This window comes from Pundamilia nyererei, unplaced genomic scaffold (genome assembly GCF_000239375.1).
Source record: "Pundamilia nyererei isolate P.nyererei 1_Seehausen unplaced genomic scaffold, PunNye1.0 scaffold00289, whole genome shotgun sequence".
Taxonomy (NCBI): Eukaryota; Metazoa; Chordata; class Actinopteri; order Cichliformes; family Cichlidae; genus Pundamilia; species Pundamilia nyererei.
Window position 1 is genome coordinate 363,210 of NW_005187690.1, and position 25,479 is coordinate 388,688.

The 25,479-nt window shown below is 40.1% G+C and overlaps 1 protein-coding gene across 1 annotated transcript in view; it reads right to left on the minus strand.

Moving 5' to 3' along the window:
- The window catches only part of LOC102196329 (neural-cadherin), a 134,000-nt gene that overhangs the window by 10,170 nt on the left and 98,351 nt on the right, over positions 1 to 25,479 (minus strand). The window contains exons 17-27 of the mRNA XM_005750821.1: positions 20,525 to 20,808; positions 16,496 to 17,125; positions 15,407 to 16,403; positions 13,031 to 13,124; positions 9,833 to 10,017; positions 9,115 to 9,353; positions 4,761 to 5,038; positions 3,698 to 3,912; positions 1,526 to 1,653; positions 1,265 to 1,368; positions 863 to 974 (exon numbers count right to left, since the gene is read on the minus strand). Of these exons, the coding sequence (XP_005750878.1) occupies positions 863 to 974; positions 1,265 to 1,368; positions 1,526 to 1,653; positions 3,698 to 3,912; positions 4,761 to 5,038; positions 9,115 to 9,353; positions 9,833 to 10,017; positions 13,031 to 13,124; positions 15,407 to 16,403; positions 16,496 to 17,125; positions 20,525 to 20,808 (3,266 nt within the window). The remainder of the gene's footprint in view (positions 1 to 862; positions 975 to 1,264; positions 1,369 to 1,525; positions 1,654 to 3,697; positions 3,913 to 4,760; positions 5,039 to 9,114; positions 9,354 to 9,832; positions 10,018 to 13,030; positions 13,125 to 15,406; positions 16,404 to 16,495; positions 17,126 to 20,524; positions 20,809 to 25,479) is intronic.

Sequence of the window (25,479 nt, forward strand, 5' to 3'; positions counted from 1 at the left end):
TAGAAACAAAATCTTCAGTCTTCAATTAGAATTTGATACTTTATTAGAGTGCAAACACGACCACTGGAAGGTTAACCTTTAATTACCTTTAATACCTCATTATTATCACTATAAATCATTTTATGTGGCAGTGTTTTGCTAATTTTTAATTTTATTTTTTAATGCAAAAAACTGTAACTCATCCACCATTTGAAGGCAGAGTTAATCTTACTCCTGTAAAATCAGAGCATTAGACTGAAGGAGGCATCCCCAAAACACAGGGGATTGCGATTTGAATGAGGTGCCACAGTGATAGGCTGATGGTAACATACTTCCACATCTTCTTGACTGAAAGCTGGTTGAAATCTTTCCAGGGGACTATTTTGGGATATTTGAGAAGTGACTGAGGTTTGCAGCAGTAAAGGAACCACAGCCACACGCTGAGCTTCATGAGGACGAGGGAGATTCTTTTCATTTATGTTACATTTTGGACTGTGATGTTGTTATGCTGGCCTTGGCTGAGGAGCCGAGCCTAGATCACCATCTGTCCAACCACCATCCCTGTGGTACTCACAGGCGCACAGATAAACACCATCACCATCCACCAAGGACTGCAAGTGAATACATGCATGAACAAACACAAACAGGTGCAGACCTGCAGACATTAAAACTGCATTTAAGAGCCAAGAAAAACACACACACACACAAAAAGCCTAATGATCTCTGGGATTAAAAACAATCATTTAAAGAGGCTTTAAACAGAGTATGGCTATTAAAATCTAATCATTTACATTAAGGCTTTTTGCCCCCAAAATTTCACAGACACATTCATGTCCCCACAATAGGAACTCTACAAACCAGCATGCTCATATTGTAATATTACCTGACTGTCGACCACCAGGTTGCGGATGCAGCCAGTGAAACTGCGGTAATGTCTGTGAGGGGACATTTCCTTCACCCCTCCCAACTGCAGAGGCTGGAAAACATTCAGATACCTGAAGAGGAGAAGAAATAAGGAAGGGAGGAAAAGAAGTGGAGGATGACAGAAGAAGGGAAGAAAAACAGAAGTAGTCAGAGGATGAAAAGCAGAGTTGGGAGGATGATGTGAAAGAAGAAGATTCGGAAAAGGAAAAAAAATAAGGATGAATTGAATGAAAACAAAAATAAAGGAAAAAAGAAAGCAAGAGAAAGGTAAATTGGGTTTTTCACAGCAAAGTTTTAGATTCTCTGTATTAAATTTGTAAGTAAGCAGTGAAATCAGCAGCGTCTCTGTGGTTGTTCTTACTTCTGATTTCCAGGTGTCTCTCCTGCAGCTCTACAGCTGGACTCATCTGTCTCCAACTCATTCACAGCCACCCCTCCACACTGGTCCAGGATCAGCTGGACAGCCTGAGGACAAACAGAATGCACACCGTTACCTCATGTAACCCACCTTTTCCTCCTATTTTACAAGTTTTTTGATTTCCTGTTCCTTTGTTTCTTTTTCATTATTTCCACCTATCCAGTCATCCATTCATGCATCTGCTATACTGCAGATAAGTCTCACCTTTCCGTCACTGATGATGTCGAGACGATGCCAGCGTCGGTCGGTGACAGTGGATTTGGGTGGAAACTGCAAAGTGAGTGTTCCTGATCCGTGGTTTATGCTCAGAGCTGGAACGCCGTTTCTCAACTCTGAATGGGGAGTTGAGAATATTATCTTTGTTTTCTCTTTTCCATCTCACGGTAAACACACATACGCATACACACACACACACACACTACAGTGACCCAAATACAAAATCCCAACAGGCCTAAATAAACAATAAAGTCAAGTCTGTAAACATCAACATAACAAATGTGTAAAACAGGCTGGAAAATATGTTTAGAGCACATAAAGTGAATTTTGAGGGCTGCCTTACTTAAGTTGATGTGTGCAGTAAAATTGAACACAGCTTTGGGTCATTTAATACCCACTATGACAAAAAAAATATTCGTTTCTTGTGTCTTAAAAGTTGACGCATGCCCTGACATCACTTCTCCTTATTGCTACGTAAGCTTCTGGATCCCATCAACAACTGCAGTAAGCCACTTTATCAATTTTCTCTGTGTGAATCTCCCAATATCCTTTCATCTGCTGCTGTAAAATGTGTGCGTTTGTGTCTATGTGTGTATGACCTGATCAACCTCACAGTCACAATATTGGGCATGTAAGTGCAAAAACGCTTCAGAGAGATCAATCCTGCAACTATCTTTGATTTTCCCCTCCCCGGACCACTGCAGAAACAGCCTGGGTTCAATAATTACATAACTTTAATGCCACAAGATTATGCAAGAAGTGTTCGAAAGGCCATCTGCAGGCTAATCCATCAGCACCACATTAGGGCCACTGGGAGCTGACATTAGAGTTTATGAAGCTCCTCATCCACTGAGAAACTGTCTATACAGCAGCGGATTGATGAACGCTTTGTGTTTGCTGAAAAGCAGGACCGGCAGCACGTTCCCATCAGCACTGTGAGATTAGTATGATTGTTATAGAGCTAGGAAGTTAAAATAATTTGTCAGCTTTCAGCAAAAGGGTACTGAAGTTCAAGCAGAATGTGTTTGCTGCAGCAAATGAGCCACTCTCAGAGACTTCTGCAAGCATTGCAATAATCACCTCTGCTCCTCATTTTTCTAACGCTTTGTTGGTTAATAGATGATTCTTTTTATCTATATCATACCAAACCTAGCTGAAAACTACAATGACTAGCTGATAGTCTAAGAGTTGATAAATAAAATCAGAGCCATCTGTACACTGAAATGTGCTGTTAGCTTTGAATCACGACAATCTCTTTGCTGGACCAACATGGTGGTTGTGTGGTCCAAAGCTTATGTACCAAAGTGTTGCACATTTATATTTTTATTTTGCGTTAAACTGAAAAGTTAAAGGACATCACAGGTCCAGTAAATGAAATGCATTAGCCACATCAATCATCCCAGAGCACACACTAAACCTAATAATTTAAATTTAATTTGATCATTTTCAGCCTTTGTTCTCACAAACACCTTCCAGAGAATCGATTAGATAAAGAATTATATTTAGACAGTGGAATTCAAAAGCCTTTACAGTAACGATCGAATCTAACCTCAAATCCACATATGTCATATAACAGTTCTGACTTCAGAACATCTACAGTACAATGTGCCACTTACCAAGAACATGAAGTTATAAGCTTTATAAACATGGAAGAAAACCCATTAGATCAAAGGCCTTACTGTATAAACTGTGTTCTAATGTCACCTAGTGCATAATGGAGCTGTTGTATAGCTGCATGTAATCAGTGGTGCATTTTCGGATTCTTTGTTGGTTTTGTCACTAAGTCTTAAGATGCAAAGAACACCAACAGAAGGTTAGTAAGGGTGACTGTAAATCATTTATTTATTAGACTCAACACTGGCTCACACTTTCATGTGTGTTTTTGCAGCTATTTAAGAGCACCTTTACTGTCATACTGACATATTCAGGCCAAAATTTCTACTTCCATCCAAGTGGCTAACTTCAACTGAAATTACTAGATCTAGCCTTATTAGTTTATTTGAAAATACTGACAGTTTGATCTTCATAGATCTTCCGAGTAGAACTCTTTGGATTTGTGTTTTAATTGAGTTTGACTCCAGAGCAAAGAAAGTTAAGATGTTAACTCTTAATCTACAAAAGTAGAAGCTTTACACACGAGAGCCTCAGCGTGAAACTCACCAATGGCAATGAAGTCCTCCTGCTCCCCAGAGTGAACATTACCAAGCGGCCCGTTGTAGAGGAGCAGCCCATTGGCCGACTCAGCCAGGAACTCCAGGGAGATGTGGCTCTGATAGCAAGGTTTGATGGGAGGGAACCAGGCGTAACCCTGGCCGCCAAAGCTGTGTTTGGTCTGCTGACACTCGGGGCCGTCGTACATGGGAGGACACTTGCATCTGAGACAGAGAGTTAATCTACTTTATTTTCTAATTATATTATTTATTTTATTATATTTCTTATTAAAGACTTTTTACTGTCCATTAGTACTGCTGCAAAGCAAATTTCTTTTCTGACAGGTTCAAATGAACTGAGAGAGATCGACAGACAGAAAGATAAACAGAGACATAATCCACATTCAAGAAACCTTAATAGAAATGCTTAAAAAAATAATATAAATCTATATTTGCCAGTGTTGATAAGTTTTTCAAGTGCAAGAAAAAGAAAGAGAGCAATGGAGAGTGAGCCATCTGTCAGATTTAGCAGCTGAAATGTTTCATCCAGTATCTCAACCATTAAAATCATGAGACAATTCAAAGTCAGCCAGCTTACTTTCAGCTGAAAATGAGGCTTTAGAGTGTTATTACTTTAAGAGAAATCTTCTGCCTCTCTTTCAAATGTTTGACAGATATACCTAGAGTTAACCACTGAACAAATACAAAATTTCTGCGAGCTTCACAAGGTGACTTTAACTGTTCAGGGCTTGAATCTGCCACATACGACCGGCAGACTTCTAATCAGTACCGTCAGGTGAAAACTATGTAAACACAGAGCAGCCACTGAGAGAAAAGTAAGAAAAAGGTGATTCACAGTATCTCATTATAAAGAAAACTTTTCCTCCGATAACAAGTTTCAAAGACACAGCACTTTAGAGACTCTACTTGCTGCAATCAGATAAGTGCAACAGTTCAACCTCCAGGTAACATACTGGAAAAATGACATGTTCATATTTAATGTCATCCTGGATGCATTATCATTTGAAGAATTATATGGAACATGCAAAGACCCCTCCTTGGCTTACACCTACCGGTATCCCAATGGTCCGTCCTGGCAGGTGCCCCCATTGAGGCATGGGTTGACGGGGTAAGCAGAACAGGACAGGTGGACTGCCTCACGGCCCCGGCAGCCACATTGCGCAGTCAAAGAGGCCGCCAGTGACACCAGAGAGATGTTACCAGAGCTGAGAGCCACCGGTGCCTGGCTGAATGAAACCTCATTGCTGCAACCTCCAGACTGGCTGCAGTCTGTGTATGGGCAGTCATCCACGCCCACCTGAGAGATGGACACGCCCAGAATGGCCTCCAGCTAAAGGTGATAAAAAAAGGAGTTAAGACACAAACAGAGGAACTTTCAAAATATGATAAGCTAAAAATAGAGACAAACTATATAATGAAACAAAAAACTAATGAGGGAAAGTAAAACAATGTTGAAACAAAGTAAAAATAGCATGGAGCAAAACGGAACCTCAGCTCAATCAAAGATAGATAACTCAAGATTTTGCTGAATAAACTGAAGAAACACTGCAAAAATGGGACAAAACTTCTCTGCAATGATCTGAAGGACTGAAAACAATCACTGGTAAATTTGGTTCTATAAATCACTGAAACATGAAGTGTACTTAGTTTTTCATGGAACAAAAACCTGTGAAAACAATTGACTGTAGAATATTTTGATATAGACAGGAGTTCACGATCAGCTCAAAGAGTGTACTGACCAGGTTCTGTGGCCCTTAAACCAAACCCAAATCAACAAGTCTCCATCAGTGTGCTCCACAATTGATATGAGGTGTTTGTGTTGATATCCTGTGTTTGTTTTTTGTCAAATGCGGTACTGTGCATTATTGCCAAACCCTGCCTTTGGTCATCTGTCCAAGAGGCTTGTCTTTTGTGTAGATGCAACTTTTCAAAACTAAACTGCGCTACCATGTTCTTTTCAGAAAGAGGTTTTCACTTGGAAAGCCTAAAAAACAAGCCATATTTGTTCAATCTTTTTATAACGTTACTGTCATGAACTTGAACATTTAACATTCTACCCAAGGCTGTGAAGTCTCAGATGTAGTTCTTGTAGTTTCTCTGAACATTTCAGAGCCTGACCTTAGGGAAGATTTTTTGGGATGCCTGCTGCTAGGAAGATTGTGGCACTGTCTTAATACACACCTATAACACACCTTCTGTAGTTTCATTTGCTTCTGCAAGTGTAGCGATTTCTAAAAGAAACAATAAATGTGTACTTAGTGTTTTATAGGACCGCTCAGGTGAAAACTTTATTTTCCACATTGTAGGATTGTAGGTATCCTCGAAACTAGGATAAGCTTGGCTAACCAAAACTAAAACAACCATGAAGCTAAAATTTAAGCTGGCGTTTGGTCCAAACCCATGGACCAAGGTTTCATATCAGTTAGGTATAAAGCTGACCTATGATTAAGCAGAGGAAACAAAACTAAAGCTGAAATGAAGATGAAAAATGGCACACAACTAATTAAAAATCAAATATAAGCCCATCAAGACAGATTAAGTGCTAACTGTGTCGTTAAACTTCAAATAAGACTAAGTACTGTGTGTGAAATGAGTGAAACTAAAACTAGCGTGGGGGGAAAGCAAACTCAAACTAACAGCATTGAAGTCATGAGCTCTGTTTGAACATATTAGAGAATTTCAGAGAATGACAGGAAACGTCTTTGATCTGATGTCTACCTGCATCAGTGAAATCTGAATTTACTCTATTTCTCTTACTGTTATTTATGCACTTTGGTGTTTCTCTGTCATTTTCCCTTCCTCTTAAAGTTTTGCTGTCATTTGCTTTCCGTTGCCAAATTCACTCACTTCCCTGCTTGTCATCCTGATTCTTTTCTCTCGTTTTGTTACTTTTTTGGAGGGGGGGTAGGGGGTGAGAGGTTTTCATCAGAGTCCCTCAGGGTTTCCTGTCTCTCTCCAACTGTGTGTATTTCTTTTTTTGGAGTTTAGCTATTCAGCTGACACTCTCATCCACTGTGACTTACACTCCCCAGGCACGGCTTTAGATTTTGGCTCCAGAGCCAGTTTCAACATCGTCTTTTTTCGTGATGACTTTGTATCTCTCTGACATTTTTGTTCTAAATCAGCCAAGACACTTTTCCTCTTAACCCTGAGATAATTAAAGACGTACCTTTCATCTTCAGCATTTGATGGAAGTTATTTTAAATCATGCTGTGTTATTTATACTTTAACTAATTTTTATTGTTGTAGGTGCTGATTAGGCTTTTGAGCCAAGCTGCATTAAAGCTGGAGATGTGCTAACTATCTGTGTCTTGACACTTTGACAGGATTTATGTTAGCTTCAATATTTGAACAATATTTGCATCTCTGGTAATATGAAGGCTTTTCTAAACACACAATGTGTAGTTTGTTTTGCAGTTATGCCTTAACATGAGCATTATGCACAAAGTAAAACTAAAACACTGCTAATACCCTGCTGTAGAAGGCAACAGTGTAGAAAATTTGTATACTTCAAGAAAATCATCAAGACACCCCAACAGCTATGTAACCAAAGTGGGAAGGAATTATGTACTTATGTGTTATACTTCTACAACTAAGCCTAGTTAATCAGCAGTAATGCCACCAGGAAATTATTTAAACCTTGATTGAAATGAACTTTACTTTCAGGATATTAAAAAAAAAAGTGTATTTATTGCATAAACAGTCACAATATGATAATAAAACACATGCAATAAGGTGTTAAAGGTTGTTTTTCTCATCTTCCTTTCAGCTTCCTTTGACTGTTTTGTTTTTCTCTTATTCTGTCTCTGGTGTTATGTATTTATTCCCAGTGCTGTAGTGTTTCTGTGTATATTATCAGTATTATTAAACACTATTATTTAATCGTTGAGTGAAATAGCTTTCTGGTGTAATTTCCTGCACTGTTTCCTTCATGTGAGCATATGTACAGTAATATTGATTCACTTTATCCCCAGCATATAGCTACCCCTTCTTGAGGCTGAACCAGATGTTTCTTCCTGCTAAAAGGTTTTTTCCCCTCCCCACTGTTACCAAATGCTTCTTTATACAGGTTCGTGTGAGTGTTGGGGTTTATCTATATTATTTTTGGGTCTTTACAATATAAAGTGCCTTGAGGCGACTGTGGTTGTGATTTGGCGATGTGTAAATAAAAGTGAATCGAATTAAACAGAACCAGAATTAACTGAACTGAATCGAGCTGTGTGTATAAACTGATATTTGTACAGATATGTATTACGACAATACATTACACATTTTTGAAGCTATCTTTTGCTCCATTGTCAGTAATATTAGATGGTTTTGTTTTAGTAATATACTTTTCAGTTTTTGCTCATATTTTTGGTTTTATTGGCCACTTGGAAGCAGAAGGAAAACTAAATACAAATTATGAACCCCATAGTGCATATAGTAACTGAAGATGTTAATGTGAACTGCAGTTATATTACAGCATGCTACAAATCTCTCTTTCTCCTAATAGATTTATTCACATTATTGCTTTGCCAGTGTCATAACTTTTATGCAGTCTTTTAAACAAGACGTCAGCTGAGCGACAGCTGACAGTTAGATATTTGATCTAGCTCGGCTGTCTATGTTTGCGCAAGTGTGTTTATTTAATATGCATATTTATATGATTCACCAACTGCCATCATCTGCCTGCCTGTCACAGAAATGAGATCAGAAGCAGCTCCCAATGCTTTAATGGAAAATTTTCATATAAAAGTATACAAGTGTGCACATATGCACGCAAGTATGTGCGTGCATATGTGGGTGTATCACTGAAGAGAGACATGCTGAAGCAACATGTCCACATATTAATGTATGATCAATTTTTCACTTTTCCTGGCATGTGGGTGTGCATGAGTGTGAAATGGTTTACACTTTGTGTTAAATGTCTCTGCCTGTTGAACTGCACATATGAATATGTGAACGTAATTGAGTGTAATTAATGCATCATTAATCCTATGGCTGAAGATGTAAACTGGATGGCTCATTTTTCCCGTCAGTTCACCACGTTTACGTTTTCACACTTCACCTTGCTTCACTTTATTTAGCTTTTGCACAATTATCTGTTTGCTTGTTGGATTGGGGCACTTCCTCTTTGATTTTCCCGACCGAAGAGAAAGTAAGTTCCTGAGATTTCCAGTAACAAAAATCACAAATTAGCCTTTGAAGGTTTTGGATTAAATAACTGCTTTTTAACTTACAAAGAAAAATGTAAATAATGGATTTTTAGTAAACATCAAAAATGTGCTCAAGAAATACCACCTTTCAACTGAAACACTAGAAAGAGTGGAAAAAATGCCAAAAAGTATAATAATTTAACATAATTTATATTCCTACATTTAAATAGTTTAAAGTGTATTTTCCAGACTCTAAGTCTTTCCTCACCTTGGCCTTGTTTGCCGCCACGTAGCCGTGCAGTTTCTCAGCCTTGTAGTAGGGAGAGCCGTGGGCAGCAAACCAAACATTAAGCGCCCTCCCACCATGTTTGCTGGCATCACCCACAGAGAAGATCTGGACGTTTTCCGGCAAAGTCTGCAGGAGTTCAGCCAACGTCAGACCCAGACGGGAAAAGCGACTCTTCTCACCTCCACCACTACTACTGAAAAACTCCTCCACTGTCAGGTCTGGAAGAAGAAGAAGGGGAGGAGAACAGATTTGTTTACTAGCTTCAAAAATCACCATGGGAAATTAGAGGCAGCATAAAAAGCAGCGGACAGACAGAAATATCCTGATACTACAAGTTGAATGAAAAGGTGAATAAAACAGAAGGAAAAAAGGGAAGAGACAAGAAAGTCTGAAGAGATGGAGCTGAAAATAAACAGCAGGGAACACAAGAGATAATAGAAGAAGAGGAGCAGGGAGTTATTTCCAATATTGCGTCTGTGTGCCAATGCTGATGGAGCCTGATCGAGCTGACAGCCCTGAAACTGAGACCCTGAAGCACTGTGCCACATCAACAGTCACAGGAGGGTGTAAATGTGCGTCTTGTGTCAGTGCGCTGAGATGTTGTTAAGTCATTTCCATGACTAACAACTGTTTTGTTTGAGGTTAACAAGTGTATTTTCATATTTTAACAATCTGACATCTTCACTTTGGGACTCACTGCTCAGGCGGATGGAGGCAGCACGCTGCAAGGCAACGTGGTGCAGCTCTGTGACGTCTACTTGGGCGGTGGAGGTGACGTCTGGCCAGGTGCTGTCGGATACACGAACCTGCAAGTGGTATGAGCCGGGAGGAGTTCCCTCCCTAATACTGAGCTGACCTGAGCTCTGGTTCAGATTGAACAACCTGAGAGAGCGAAAGAAAGATTAGTTTGACTTATTTTCTGTTGCTGCTTAGAATTATATTTGTTAAAATACATCATATCTGCTTCTTTCTTGCATAAGAAGCGGGTGCTATTTTCAGTCCCAGCAAAAAAAGTGTGTACCGTTTCGGATTTTTGATTTATGTATGTTACATAAATACTTATGTCTGGATTTCCAAAAAAAAGCAGTGCAGAAATACACTTTATTAACCTCTTCCACTCTGGAGGTCTGTTTGCAAGGAACCATTTATTATCTGTCTATTAAGGGTATGATGGATAGGTTGGATATTATAATTGTTGAGCAGAATTCCTGCTGCAGAAAATGTATTAGTTCAAGGACTTATTGTTATAAGGCAAATACAAATTCAGACATTTCAGCTGTTCCTCGTGCTTGGAAAACCAAACACATTCATAAAGTTCCCAGTGAAATCTTCAATCCGGATAAAATCTTTCTCAGATGGGATTTGTCAGATCAAACTCTGACCAGATGGAGGTCAGCTGTTGAACATGGATCCAGGCCGGTGGGGGGGACTCTTGATCTGGAAAACTCTGGCAATCTCTGCTCTGCTGCACTACAGAGTGGATCCCAAACCTTGTGGAGAACATGTGCCGCTGGCTCATGTTAATATTTAACCTCTTCACACTGAAGTGACCTTCAGAGCTCAGACTAGACCAATTAATTAAGCGTTACTGAACTGAGGCCAAAATGAGTCTGCGGACGGCGCTTGTGCTGCCGCTACAAAACAAGCTCTCATGTACCGTCTCCTGGAATACCGTCACGCTTGAGAGATTTCCAAACATGTCAAAGCACTTCACAGACAGGAAACAAATGAAAACATAGCATACCGATCAATTCCAAACAAATCGCTGTCTGCTGAGGCAGAATGCTGAGGTTTTCTGGTTATTTTGTGCGTTTTGTGATTTACTGAATGTCCCCAAATAGCACTTTTTTTTTTTTTTTAGCTTTGACATGTTTTTAGCCCAGCACGGTGGCACGGTGGTTAGCACTGTTGCCGCACAGCAAGAAGGTCCTGAGTTCAATTCCACCATCAGGCCGGGGTCTTTCTGTGTGGAGTTTGCATGTTCTCCCCGTGTTTGCGTGGGTTCTCTCCGAGTACTCCGGCTTCCTCCTACTGTCCAAATGGATGGATGTTTTTAGCCCCTCGGGCTCCTTCACCTTACCAGAACGCTTTTTCATATTTTCCCCTAGATTGTATCTTTTTATATGTAAATAACATTCAGCCTAAAGCTGATCTATACTGTGAACAAACTGCTATCTGCTGTATGCTCTGATGAGGGGCGGCAGTTCAGGAGCATCTATGGTAATTCTCTCTCTCGTGGTTCCTTTGTTCTCGGCCATTTCTTGTCGTCTCTTGTCGTCCCTCTTTACAGGTATCTCATTAGAAGAAAAGGTGTCAGGGAGCGCAATCAGGCTCTCCTTTCAATGGGTCCGCGTGAAACCTTGCCTCATCAAACAAAATGAGTGCGCCCTCGCCGTGCTTCACTGGGAATTTTCAATACCGCTGGTTATGAAGTATTAATAGCACTGTTCCTGACAAGTCAGATCCCCTTTTCTATCTCTCTCCTTCCTGTCCTCTTCCCCTTCATTCTCTTTCACTCTTTCTTTGTTTCCCCCTTCAAACTGCCTGTTTCTCTGTCCCAATTTTCCTTTCTCCCCTTTGTCGCGCGGCACCTTTGTACTGTCTCTCCCTCTTTATTTTAAATCTGTCAGCTCCTGTGCAGCTCTTTTATTTTCTCTCTTTTTCTCTTGTGCATTTCTTGCTGCTGCGTGTCACATGAGAAGGGACACTTTAGCAGGGAATCTTTTCTGTATTAGTCCCAACACATCGTAAAACTACTTTACATCTGTCGTTCTCTGGATTCTTTCATCCAAAACTGGTCACAATATGCTCAACAGGAGTGTGTAGATTGGTCCAAATCACACTGTATATTGTGATATTGTGCATACATCTTTAATCCCAACAAAAAACATCGTCTTGTCATTCATGTTTTAATTGTTTCATTCCTTGTTCAGAGTTTCGTGGGCTGTATTCTACATTTACGTTGGTTTTCCAGTGGAAGGTGCAAACGGTACAATTTTACATTTTGGATATATTTTATAGTCTTATTGTGCAAATTAAAATCAAAAGGAACATCAGGTTTGCATTATTATTTAATTATGAATAGTACGTTAACTAGATGAATAAACAAACAGATTTGAAATGTCACTGCTTACTTACGATATCGCACAACCACAATCCTAAGCTACAAAGGAATACATTGAAACTGCAGCCTGTCTGGAGTCATAAAAAATGCATCTGCCTGCCTAAAACAAAGCAGCATTTCCATTTGAGAACATTCAAAATGTTTAAAAGAACCAGCCTGTATCTGTTTCCATCTCTTCTCTTCATCATGAATCTCTTTCCTGTCCTCAAAGTGTTTACACGCATGATTCTCTGTGACTTAAGCTGAACTCCAGACAAGGTCCAGACGATCAGGTAAGGACATTATCTGAAGTTGCACTTCCTCACATTTAGAGCACTAAAGCAGATCATATCAGATGTGTTTGCACTGCTGGAAATTCTCATCTTGAGGACGATTACATGAAGATTTACTTTAAAGGGGTGAAGGGTCAAAAACTATTTAATGCTTGATCTAACTGCCATGAACGTTTGTGTTCTCACATATGCCTCAGCTGGGGAAGGACTAGAAAAGTTCAGGGCTGCAGTGCATGTGGGAAAATGGCCTTATTCAAATTTTTCTTCTACTTCTTTTCCTTCCTGTCTTTTCTTTGTTTTGTCTTTAATTGTGATTTAATTAAAAGAATCTTTCTCTATATTTTCAACATTATTGCCATACTTCTGACTTTATCTATATCTCCTTCTTTTTCTTTTTGCATTACTTAATTTATCCATCTGTGCTTTCACCTCCATCACTCTCTTTCTGCAAGTCACCTTTCAGGCATCTCAGAGTTTTCAGCTGATGAGATCAAAGTACCTGGTTGGTTTGCCTTCAAAACGGTACACTTTCTCACTCCAGTCATCAAGGTCGGGGGATTGAACTTGTCCGAGCACTGTCGTCTGGAGAATACCTGTCAGGAGGTGGGAAAAAAAAAAAAAAAAAAAAAGCCAAAAAAGGAAAAACCTTGAAAAGAAATAAGTTTGAACAAAAAAGGGCCCCCCCGGAAAAACCAAAAAATAAAAAGGAAAGAAAAAAAAGTAGAGGCTTCTTTAAGGAGATAAGGTGACGGGCAATGCCTCATTGGCACACACGGTCATGGTTTGACGGCACAGCAGTAATATGTTCACGCATTAGTTTCCCCCTCTTCCAAAAAAAGCTGAACACAGCTCTGTAATCTCTTTAGCCGTGAAATCAGCTGCCTTTTAAAAAAGCCTCCTGTTTATGTGCTCATCAAACCCGGGACTTAAGCTGGTCTTAATTGTTTGCTTCATGGTATGTTGTTAAGGTACGTGATGGATTCATATTAGCAGGTTAATGCACTTTCATGTGGAAAGGCCCCCGAGAGGGAATCCACTAAAAATACATTACAGAATACCTTAGTTTTTCCAGCAAATTACAGAGGGCCGACAGATGGTATGAAACGCTAAATAAGTGATGTGGGCTGGAGCAGGAGGCTGTGAGCAGTCGACTGTGACAAGTACAGTTTTAACAACATGAGTGGAGAGCGCTCAGAAGGTGGTGGGAGGGCAACTCGTTCTCACTCCCAACACGTTACATACTGACGCTTGGTCAGGACCTGCAGGTGTCACATGTTAAAACATACTGGGTAACGCTTTAGTGTCATTTTTCAATATTGAAGGCGGTCTGGCGGACTTTAAAAAGTCCCTAAATGTCAGAAGGAGACAGCAAGAGACCATAATTAAATGTGCTCCGCTGTTGAAGGACGCATCAATATGGTGACCAAGAAAACTGAGGAGATGCTTGCTGCAAATGGGAGAAGTTTGACTTGTAATGTGTGGTTAATGCTGTGAAAGAGCATAAAACACAATCTGTTCCTAAACCTAAATAGTGACAGAACAAAAAGGCAGGCATCTCAGATTTGTTGTAAATGATAAATGGTGATATATAGCGCCTTTCTACCTCAAGTCTCATTTACCCAATCACACACATTCATACAGAGCTTAATCTATACCTAGCTTCCTAACATTCGCACACATACTCGCACTTCGATGAATGCATCTGGGGCAACTTGGGGTTTAGCAACTTGCCTGGAGAAGTTGGGGATCGACCGAGCTACCCTCCTGGTTGTAGTTGTGTGATTATGCCTTCTACCAGCTCAACTGCATCCTTATTTTTTTCTTATGTGGAAAAATGAAAGTACGGGTGAAGACCCTAAACACTGCACTGAAAAATGGCACTAAAGGGCCACTCAGTGCATTAAACGCTTGATGTGAGGAGATTTTTATGTGATAGGGTGGGATAATAGAGACCTAAAGGTTTAAAAAGAAACCATGCTGAATCCCTCAGAGTGACCAGGAAACTTTTAACTGGGACAATATAATATAATACATTATGTTCTGGGGTAAAGGCGTGTTCAAGCAATAGTACACCCAAACTTTCTCCAGTGGAGTGTAAAATACTAGACTGAAAGGTGAGACTCTCATGAAAGAAAAATCCAAAACCAAATGAATGTCTAAACTTTGTGGATACAAACAGCACAAATTTATTTAAACATCGTGTTTTCATCAATTTCCAGTTTTCAATCAGTTTTCATCAGTGTGCAGCTAGTTTACATTTATTTTACACTGGTTCACTTTGATGCCTCACTAAATCAGAGAAAAGCCTGGGGCCAGTTTCACAGTTTTTGCAGCTACTGTTCACACCACAAATGTTAGCAGCATTATGTTTCACAAATTACAGATAAATTTACAGACCCTACAGGGCTCTTGCATGCTTACTGTTTTTACAAATGAAAAGCATCGCGATGAACAAAAACACTTTATTTTCGCAAATCACATTGTGCAATCGGCACATTTAGTGAAACATGCCCACGTTTAATTTTCTCTGTTCGGGGACAACAATGAGATCACTGAATGAAAATGTCATAGATGCAACAGATGAATAGTGGTGAACAATGAAAAACTTGCCGTCACATCTAAAATCAACCCTTTTTTTTGACACAACACGCTTCATGTGATCTGTGTGTAGTTTTATTTGATCATGGCCATGAAAAAAAAAATTTTTTTTTCACAGACTAGGACTTCAGAACCTATTTTCATAAACCTCAGCAAACTGTAGTTTTGATCATGGACATTTGGAACCAAATTATGTAATAATATATAGGTTTCATGGAGCTAGTCTCAAAAATTAAGCATTGGAAACCTCATTGAATTAGATAAAAACAAAACATACCTTCATAACTGTAGACAATAAAGTTGGTGTGTCCAGGTGAGTGGGGATGATCATTCCTGTCGCCGATCACAACTGTCAACGTGCTAGTAGAGCTCATTGGAGGAGAGCCGCTGTCAATCATGAGAATTGGGAGGCGGTACTCCTTCTGCCGCTCACGATCAAAAGCGCGGAGCGCGGTGATGGCTGCGCTTCCGTTCCGAAAGTCCGTCAGGTTAAAGTTGGTGGCGTCTGAGGTGAGCATCAGAAGCCGTATGGAAAATGGCCCACTGTTGGTGGAGGTGTCGCGATCGGTGGCATGAAGGAGCAAGGAGGTTTCATTCATTTTCACTGGCTGAGGTGCAGCTGTGTTCTCCCAAACAACAGGCTTGTAGGGGACCTCAAACTCTGGCCCGTTGTCGTTAACATCAAGTACAGTCACCACAACAATGGCAGTGCCAGTCAGGAGGGGACTCCCTGCATCTGTAGCCAAGACCATGATCCTGTGCTGTGAAATTTTCTCCCTGTCCAAAGAATCAGCAACTACAACCCAACCAGACTGGTCCACCAGGAACTGATTGTAGGGATCTGACTCTTTGGATATACTATAAGAGAAACGCCCATTTTGGCCAGAATCTAGATCAGAAGCTGTAACTTGAGCAACAATTGTCCCCACTGGCACATCTTCAGACATAGCTGGTGACTCATAGAATTGTGGAAAGAAGACAGGAGGATGGTCGTTGGAGTCTTCCACTTGAATGAGACAATAGGCGAGGCTGAAGAAATCGGCATCTTCGGCCTTCAGGGTCAGATTGAAAGTCCTTTCGTTAGGCTTCTCAAAGTCAACTTTCTTCTTAAGTTTTATTACGCCACGTCGATTCACTTTGTCTGTCTCCACAAAGAACTTCCTGTTTTCATCACCACCTACAATGCTGAAGGTTACCACAGCATTCTCGCCCTCATCTCCATCTGTGGCAGAAACTACAAGAACCTCGCTATTCACCTCAAGGTCCTCAGTCACCTGATCAACACATAGAAGTAAGTGATCTATTTACATGCATCACTGGTAAAATAAATGTAAATGTTTAAAGAAGGTTAGCGAGGTTGACTCACCTGAGTATTGTAGAGTCTCTGAGTGAAGATGGGTGGATGGTCATTGACATCTGAAACCATAATGGTGGCTGTCCCTGTCCCTGCCAAACTCCCTCCATCACGGGCCTCCACCACTACCAGATACCGGTCCTCCATCTCCCTGTCCAGAGAGCGTAGTACTGTGTAGATGGTGCCCGTAGTGGCATTGATAGAGAACAGGTTGAGGTTGATCTCGTTGCGAATGTTCTTGATGATGCTGTATGTGAGCAAGGCATTCCTGCCCTCATTGGGGTCATCCAGATCCATGGCACGCATTTCCATGACGGATGTGTCTGCAGGTGAATTTTCAGGCACTTGACCAACAAAACAACCATCTACTTCCAGTGCTGGGCAGGGGAAGAAGGGAGCATTGTCATTGATGTCTCTGACTTCTAAAAGTACATCAGCAAATCCTGTGAGACCTGCCCCTCCCTCATCTGTGGCGAGGACAAGGAATCTCCAGGCAGGGCGCTCCTCGCGGTCCAGTCGACGTTGAGCATAGATTCGTCCAGTGCGCTCATCAATGGTAAACTCACCACCAGCGCCCTGGCCATGGAGGGAGTAGCGAAGAGCACTCTGGTCAGCTTCCTGATCGGGATCTGTAGCTGATACCTACAAAAATTACACAGAAATATAACGGTAAAATAAAATCTAAAATTCTCAAAACGCTGAGTTTGTAGTTCAAATTAAAAATTAAAGATCAAGCTTGCTGTTTTAGTCACAGTGTTACTAGAAATTTCCAGGTGATATAAAGCACTGTGTAAATGTTTCCCCTGATTTCTTTCAAGGAGCCAGGCTTTCTGGAAATATTTTAAAGTGGTCTTAAGCAATAGTTCTCCAGGCTTTCTCAAGGCTTTCTGCACACTGGCTGCTTCTTCACTCATTTTCAATCCACTCCTTGTACCTGATCATTTTCAGATGATTGTTTTTTTTCCTAAGCCAATGAATATTGACCTATGAACCATTTAAGCATAAAAAATCCCATCTATAACTCCATGGATGAACGAGTGTCGCATACACACATAACGGATAGCTTAGCAAAGAACTATCTTTGGGCACATTTTTTAACTAGCAGTCTGCAAAAACTGCAGGTTCTGCGATGGTTTGGGTTTGCATTTCAGTTACTGTTGTTGGGGATTTTGTCAAAATTTGTCAGAATTTTGAACGCAGAAAAACACCATCAGATTTTCATTTACACATTGCCTTCTAGCCTGTCTGATTGGAAATAGTTTCATTTTTCAGCATGGCAATGGTCCCAAAGTCACTGCCAGTGCAATAAAATATACCTAGATGGAAAAACAAACAATGGAATTTCCCCAGAGTCTGGACCTCAACATTACTGAAGCAGAATAGAAGGCAGCCAACATCTAAAGAAGAGGTTTCAATGTCCTTGAAGAAGCCTGAAGACCACTTAAAGAAATGATGAGAAAGCTTGGCTAAGAGAGTTCAGGTTGTGTTGAAATATAAAGGTGGCCATACCACAATATCAATATTGTTAACATCACAGTATTACCAATACTAATGGTCCCTCACATTAATATCCTAAAGTATTATGTTGTTAAGCGTAAATAAACATATTCATTCCTAACTTTTTCATTTACCAGGAGCACATACTTTAACAGATACCATTATTGTTAACTGCTATGGTTTACCTTAAGGAACTGTTTTAAAATTTGATGTTTCACAGAGCCTTTGACAACCTGTTTCTGCACGAGATGACAAAATTTATGTCACCCAGATTCCTCTGGACACACAGATGCATGAACTGTATTCTGGGCTTTAAGCCAGATGCTGCATTTTATAACATCAGATCTTTATTCAAATTATTTGAAGTGCTTTTGTGAAATGCTGACTAGTCCCCATTTTTAAATTGGAAAAGTGGAAAAAGGGCTGAAAATGTCTTCAGAATTAAAGCACGAAACTTATTGCAGACTTACTAATCAAGCTTTTGATGATGTTGAAAATAATTTTAAACTTAAAAAATTACAAATACATAAAAAATAATCATCAAAAAACACCAACTGAACATTTCCTTGTTAAAAAAGTGGCTTCATTATAGAAGGACTGCAGCAAAAGTTAATCGCAAGCTGTCACATTTGTCGTCGCAAGTCCATTCAATAAAAAAATTTTTCTTTAAAGAAACAGTTTTTTTTATTGTTCTTTTATACATCAGGCAGTTTCTTATTAAAAAAGCTGAACTGCTTGTTCATTATGTACAAATGTCAAGCCCAACAAATAGGACACGAGGCAGAGAGCTGATTGCAGCAGCTGCCCCTGCACAAGGGGACTTGCCAACACAGGAATAAACATTTCTCAGTTGCTTTGTCCTGTTTGCTTAATTAACCAGCCTTCCTGCTATCTCTCTGAACAAGGGGACAAGAGCAGCAGAAACGAGACGAGCTCTCACATCTGTCAGGGAGACACACAATGCAATTAAAAGTTAATAGACACAGACAAAAGCAAGAAAAAGTACACTTTTTTTACCCTTTCTCTTCCTCTTTTCTCACCAGAGGGTTTGTTTACAGAAGGCTTTGAAGTCATCCCCCCTTCCTCCCTTCCCCAGCCACCTCCCCCATGTGGGTTCTTTGCATTTCTTGACAACGTGATGCAGGTACACAATATTGAAGATGAGCAGCCGCGGCACCGCAGAGCAGGCTGCTGCGCAGGTGAAGTCAAAAAATATTCATTTCAAATTGGATTTTCCCCTCTGTTCGCTATCTGCTGAATTATATTTGAGGGCAAGGGCTGAAAGTGGCGGGCGTTGAGGGAGGCCCCGGTCGCCGCGTAGCAGAAAAAACTATCGAGAGCGTTAGAGAGGAACCAAACGCACATCAAATCAATTCCAGCAGGCGAGGGGAAGTAGGCCCAGGTTGAGGGCTTGGTGACACATGCCTCTCTGACAGAGATTACTTCCCTGGCCTCCCAGACGCGCTTCCACCTTTTTAATCTGATTTAGCTTGGCGGCACATGCATATTACTGTGAATTACCGGTGATAGGTGTGACGAAATGAAAGCCACAGGAGGAGGAGGCTGACTCTGACTTTTCTGAAGCAACTTTTCAAATGGCAGGCAGTTCCTGTCAGGAGGTTTTGGTTGGTTAAACACTGGCGCCTCTGTCAGCTAATATTGTGCTAACCAATTTCATACATGTGCGATGTGTTAGTATGTGGTCACTTGATCTCAGGTAGGTTTTTGCTCCAGGCTAATACAGCTCGATGTTCCTAATGTAACAAACACAATTAGGTTTGTTTCCAGTACATCTGATACATTTTCACATATTGTTCATATAAACACTAACATTTTCACAATAAACTCCTTTATCTTAAAGGTATGTTTGGGAGGTGCTACTTTCTCAAGTTTATATGTTAAACAGTTTCATCTGGACTGAGTGGACATGTGATCAGTTCTTAAGGCTAGAGGCTAAAGCTAATGGCTAACAGTTACAAAAAAAATGAAAACATGCCATCAATCCATCCATTCATGTGTTTTGTAGTTACGCTGTATATGGTCATAAATTGACTAATCCATTATTTTGTTGTGTGAAAAGAGTAAAAACTTGGCACTTATTAGTAGTGGAAAACAAAGAGAACTTAGCTTAGTCTGGCTCTATTTGGGGTTCTTGGCTGAGCTCAGTCCTATACTGTTTATGGGAGTTTCCTAAGAGCAGCCAATCAAATTCAGCTTAAACCGTTTGTAAGAATTTGAAAAAGACAATGCTGTGAGTGTGACTCCTTTTAGCAGTTGCTCTGTCTGTTGCATTGTAAAAGACATAAAAATCCCCGTTAAGCACCACCAGAAAAGGAAATGTCAAATTCTTAAGAACATAAATTGCTGTTTAATTATATATGATTTTGTATAATTTTTTACGACGCGACTAAAACTTGAAAAACCGCATTGTCTATTCTAATGTCAGTGTTTTAAAATCACAACTGAGTTGATTATATCCGATCTAAAATGACTAATAAGAGTCCTTTAAGTAACTTTTAATACGACACAAACAGATTCGCTAACCTCTAGGATGAAAACAGGAAGCTGGGTGAGTTCTTCCATCACAGCAGCGTGATACTCGGTCTGGCTAAAAACTGGTGCCTCATCATTGCGATTTACCACCTGAACGACCACCAGTGTCTCGTTCTCCCACTTCCCGTCTGAGGCCACCAGCCGGAGCTCGTAGCGCTGCTCCATCTCATAGTCAAGAGGTTGAGCCACAAAGATGGTGCCCACTTCAGGTTCCACGTCGAAGGTGCCCATGGTGTTTCCTGATGTGATCTGGTAGCGCAGCTTGGCATTAGCACCTGGATGGAAGACATTAAGCACTTGTCAGTTTTTAAAAATCTTTTCTACAAAACTGATTTATCCGATCAGACTGCTTAGCTCTGGAGACAAAGGTAGGAGGAGGATGATGTTCCTGTTGCTTCCAAAAAGGACTGTTTAATTTTATTGAAACAGGAAGGCTGCAAAATCTGGCACATATGGTGAAGAGTTGTATATGCTACTATCACTCAGATCAGTTGAATGCATCATTGTTGTGTTGCATTTTTGCTCTAGCAGAGTACGAGTTGGGCTTTCTAAAACTAAAATTTCGCCTGGTAACGGGGGCATAAATAAAGAATCTTTTGACATTTTATAAAATATTAAGTTATCATAATTACATATAAGTGTATAGATGTGATACTAAAATTGCAACACTAATGACCAGCGTCTCATGTTATGCAAATGGTCTTCCTGTGGTGCTAGTCTGATGAAAGCTCTAATTTTTAAAGATCAGTCACAGTCAAGTGATTATTACTGTGGTAAAAATGTCTCCCATTTTTTTCTTATCTATTCCCCATTAAAAAATAAAAAAAGTTAACCAAAAATGTGAACCAAAAATTGAGGTAAGACCCAAACTGTGGATTGAGAAAACCCTTAATCCTCTGCACACAGAATTATAATAAATTGAGGTTTTGTAAAAAGCCATAATATAAGCTTTCTGGTCAAATTCTTCAGTAGAATCAGGTATTTCTCTTACAGTTGGGGTTATTAATACCTTGGCCTCCTCAAAATCTCCTCACACAAACAGTCCTTTCCCCATCACGCAATTAATTTTCTAGAGACCTACAGAAAGGCTCAGAATTAAAGTAAGATGTGCTTTTTGTTACAGCAGAAACTTGGGTTATTCTGTTGTGACTATTTAAGATTTAGGTCCATTTAAATTGGATAGTATGAATAGACACACTTCTTGTATACTGAAACTCTCACACATTTTCCATTGTGTTTCCAGAACAGATGAGTCGGACACGAGTCGGCCTTTAGTCGGCCCGAGGGTCCAGTGAAAGGTACTGAAAATGCATCCTGATCAGATGCCACTCTCTCACCTCTGCTGTCAAAAATGTAGCTGTTGTTCTACTCAGAGAAAGAGTAAAGACTTCAGATATGTGGTGGGAACCCACATAAGGAAACTAATTTCATATATTATTTGCAACCACATATTTTCAGTCATGACCACAGGTGATGGCCTGAATGTACACTGACTGTTCAGTCTGCAGCTTTTTCCGCTCACCACAGCAGCCAGTTATGATGTCTGCAGTACCGCTCACTCTCACTTCAGTTATCCTCACTACTAAACAACCCCTCAAGAACAGCAGCTCACTTGGGACATCGACTCACTTTCAACTCTGACACGGTTACAAACTGTAATTTCTTCATTTCTCTATTGTCTGCCATTTGATCCCATCTCTTCCTGCAATCTTTGGTCTCCTTCCTGCTTTTTTTTCTGCTCCTGAAGGACTGGTCGCAACAGAAAGTGGCAAACTTCTGAGAGCACTGTTCTTTAACGGCATCATGCGTTGTTCTTGGTGGATTTACCCAACAAATGTCACAGGGACAAAAGGATTTTCCAGAAGGAGAATAACAAAAGCAAAGTCCTCTTTCAGTTGCTCCCTTTAAGGGTCGCCACAGCAAATCAACTGCCTCTCACCTTGTCCCCAGCTGACTCCTTCATCCCACCAACCCCATGTTTGTCCTAAAATAATGAAAGCAAAGCGAAACACCCTTTTCTAGTTTTTACCTTTACTATTTCTACTAATATTTTCAATCACATGTTCAGTGATTTTGCAGACTAAAACTATGGTTGGCTTTTATTTCAATGTGTGTTGTAAATACACAGTTTTTTCCATAAGTTCTCTAAGTATTAAAAATGATTCTTTGAACTGATGCCACAATATTTTTCTATGTCTTGCTAACTGCTTTGATGTCTAACCCGAAATCAAAAAGCTTGTAAAACTGAAAATGATGTCATGTAATGCAAGTAAAGTCCAAAACAGAAACTTTATATTGGCTAGTTTTAATTAAGGAAGTATAGCAGATTATCTGCTAATTGGAAGGTTGGTAGTTCGATCCCTGGCTGCTCCAGTCTCCCTGAAACAGACTGAACCCAGATCTGCTTGTGATTCATTCATTGGAGAGTTAAAGTTAGAAAGAAAGCACTTAGATAAAAACATTGGGTGAATGAGACCTGTTGTGTTGAGTTCTACATTAAAAAAAGAAAATTATATTTAATATCTAGGGTCAAGTGGATTAATCCATGTTACTACTCCGGCTCCCAAATGCCGAATCTTGATGTTATTCTAAGCTGAAAACATATTAATGATTCTGCTCAGCAGAGTAAAATAACCTTCAGTCAATGAGGCGATACTGACTTCCCAGTAAATGGAGGAGACCCACTCTTGGTGACATTCGTAGGACTCATGACAGCTTATCAACCGTTTAATCAAACATAAAATAACTGAAACAGCAGTTTTTAAATTATGGAAAAAAAATGTAGATTTCCATTTTCTTATAATGTAAATACACTTTTTTCGGTGACTTACATCTTTGCCTTAAATGCTTTGGTGACCAGTTTTTGAAGATGAGTTTACATGAACCACAGTGTATACATCCAACTTGACTAATTTCCCCCTCTCCTTCTTCTCTTCCCACATTGACGGTTCTTTAGTTTTCTTTCTTTCCTGCTTTCTCCATGTGCCTCCATCCCTCTAGCCTACCGTTTCTTTCAGCTTTGCTATGCAGTCCTGTTTTCTTCCTTTGATTATTTTTTCTTGCCACAGTCTTTTCTTCCTTCCTTAACTCTCCTTCATGTATCTTCCTCCCAAATCTTTTATTCTCCTCCTACTTCCGTCTGTTCTTTAGGCTTTTTGTCCACTTGTTTTGATAATCTACTTTCATCCCTCTTTCCCTTCACTTCTTTCATCTTTCTGTTGCTTTTCCATCTCATTCTCTAGTCTCTTTCCTTTCCTTGTCTTTCCTCTGTTGGCTTTCCCTCTACTTTCCTGATGAACTGAAGAAATGCCAGCACACACACACATAGGGACATGGTAAACATGGCAAACACATACACACACAGATGTATGTTCAGGGCCCAGAGGCAGGTCTGTATTGGTCCGGCTAGCTCTCTGTTTACCGGCACCAATGAGACTTTAGGAGACAAACACCATCTGTGGAGACATGGAGGACCTTCATTACGACACTGGAGAGTGTGTGTGCTCGTTTGTGTGCGAGGAAAAAGCTTAAGTGCACTGGTCCGTCACAGCCTCCAAGCACGATGTGTTGTGACACTCAGCGAGCGAGTTAGTGTGTGTGTGTAAATGTGAGTGTGTGTAAATGTGTGTAAGGAGAGTAGCTCCAGCGGTTTTTGCCTCCGGCAGCCTCCCTAATGATCAGTCTGGCCATATGGTGTTGCCCTCTTAACACATACACACACATATGAACACACACACACGCACATGCTAGGGGATAGAGCTGATTTAATTCGCAGCCTAGCAGGAGGCCCAAATTGAGATTAAGGTCAGATCTCTGCTCCTTGTGAGGTGGACCGGAGGGGAAAGTCGTCCCTGAGCAGTGACTGCAGGTTGACACTCTGAAGGACTAAACTCATATTTGGAGGAAGTTTCATTTCGTTTTACAACCACATTAGAAAATATCACATGTTGTGGCCCCAGATGCCTGCAAGAGATACTGTGGATATTTGAAATTCAGCTGGCTGCAGTACCCAGAAATCTTGAGTAGAGCCATGTATTTATTCCAACATGACAGAAAACATTAAGCCTGATATGTGATGGTAGATCTCGGAGTAAGGTTTCCCCAGTAATCGGTAAAACGCATCCTAAAATGACAAATTCGAATACAAATAACCGAAAGCTAAATTTACAGTGTAAAAATTAAATATTAGTCTGCTGCATGACTGAGCAATTGGAGGGTCCAAAGATATTAGACCCTCCAGACATATGCATCTTCCAGGTTGTGACAGATGGTGACAGCTGTGGTTCCAAAGAGACTTTCGATGCAAAGGAAATCGATGTGAATCTTGATCACTGTAAACACTGATGTTATGGGCTCAGTCACTCATTTTGGGTCATAGTGAAGAAGAATTAAGTCTATTTTCCAAATCTTGGTCATACCATGTTTAAAAATCGAAGGTTATCTGTGGTATGAAACCACAAACTCATTCAATAACGGGCTGTCACTCACAACTAATTAGTTAATGGGCAAAGTCAGGCTGTCCCTTCTCATCACATATGTTTTTTTGGGTTCTTTTTTTTTAGCAAAAGCAAATATGCTCATCTTGAGGCTTCAAAAGAGGACTTAATGAATAGATACATCCATCTTCTCCTGTTATTGTGTGCTATAACTGTTATTCATGTCATAATAAGTTCTGTAAATATTAATATCTGACTTTTCGATATAGATTCTAGCAAGGTGCTAGAAACTCCTGAGATATTTCTATATTGATATGATCCGTAATATTTACTCAGCACATCAATGATGTGAATCTCCTTTTCTACCACATTTTCAAGGTACTCTGATCTGAAGAAGATCTGTTGACTGTGGAGGCTATCTATCTATCTATCTATCTATCTATCTATCTATCTATCTATCTATCTATCTATCTATCTATCTATCTATCTATCTATCTATCTATCTATCTA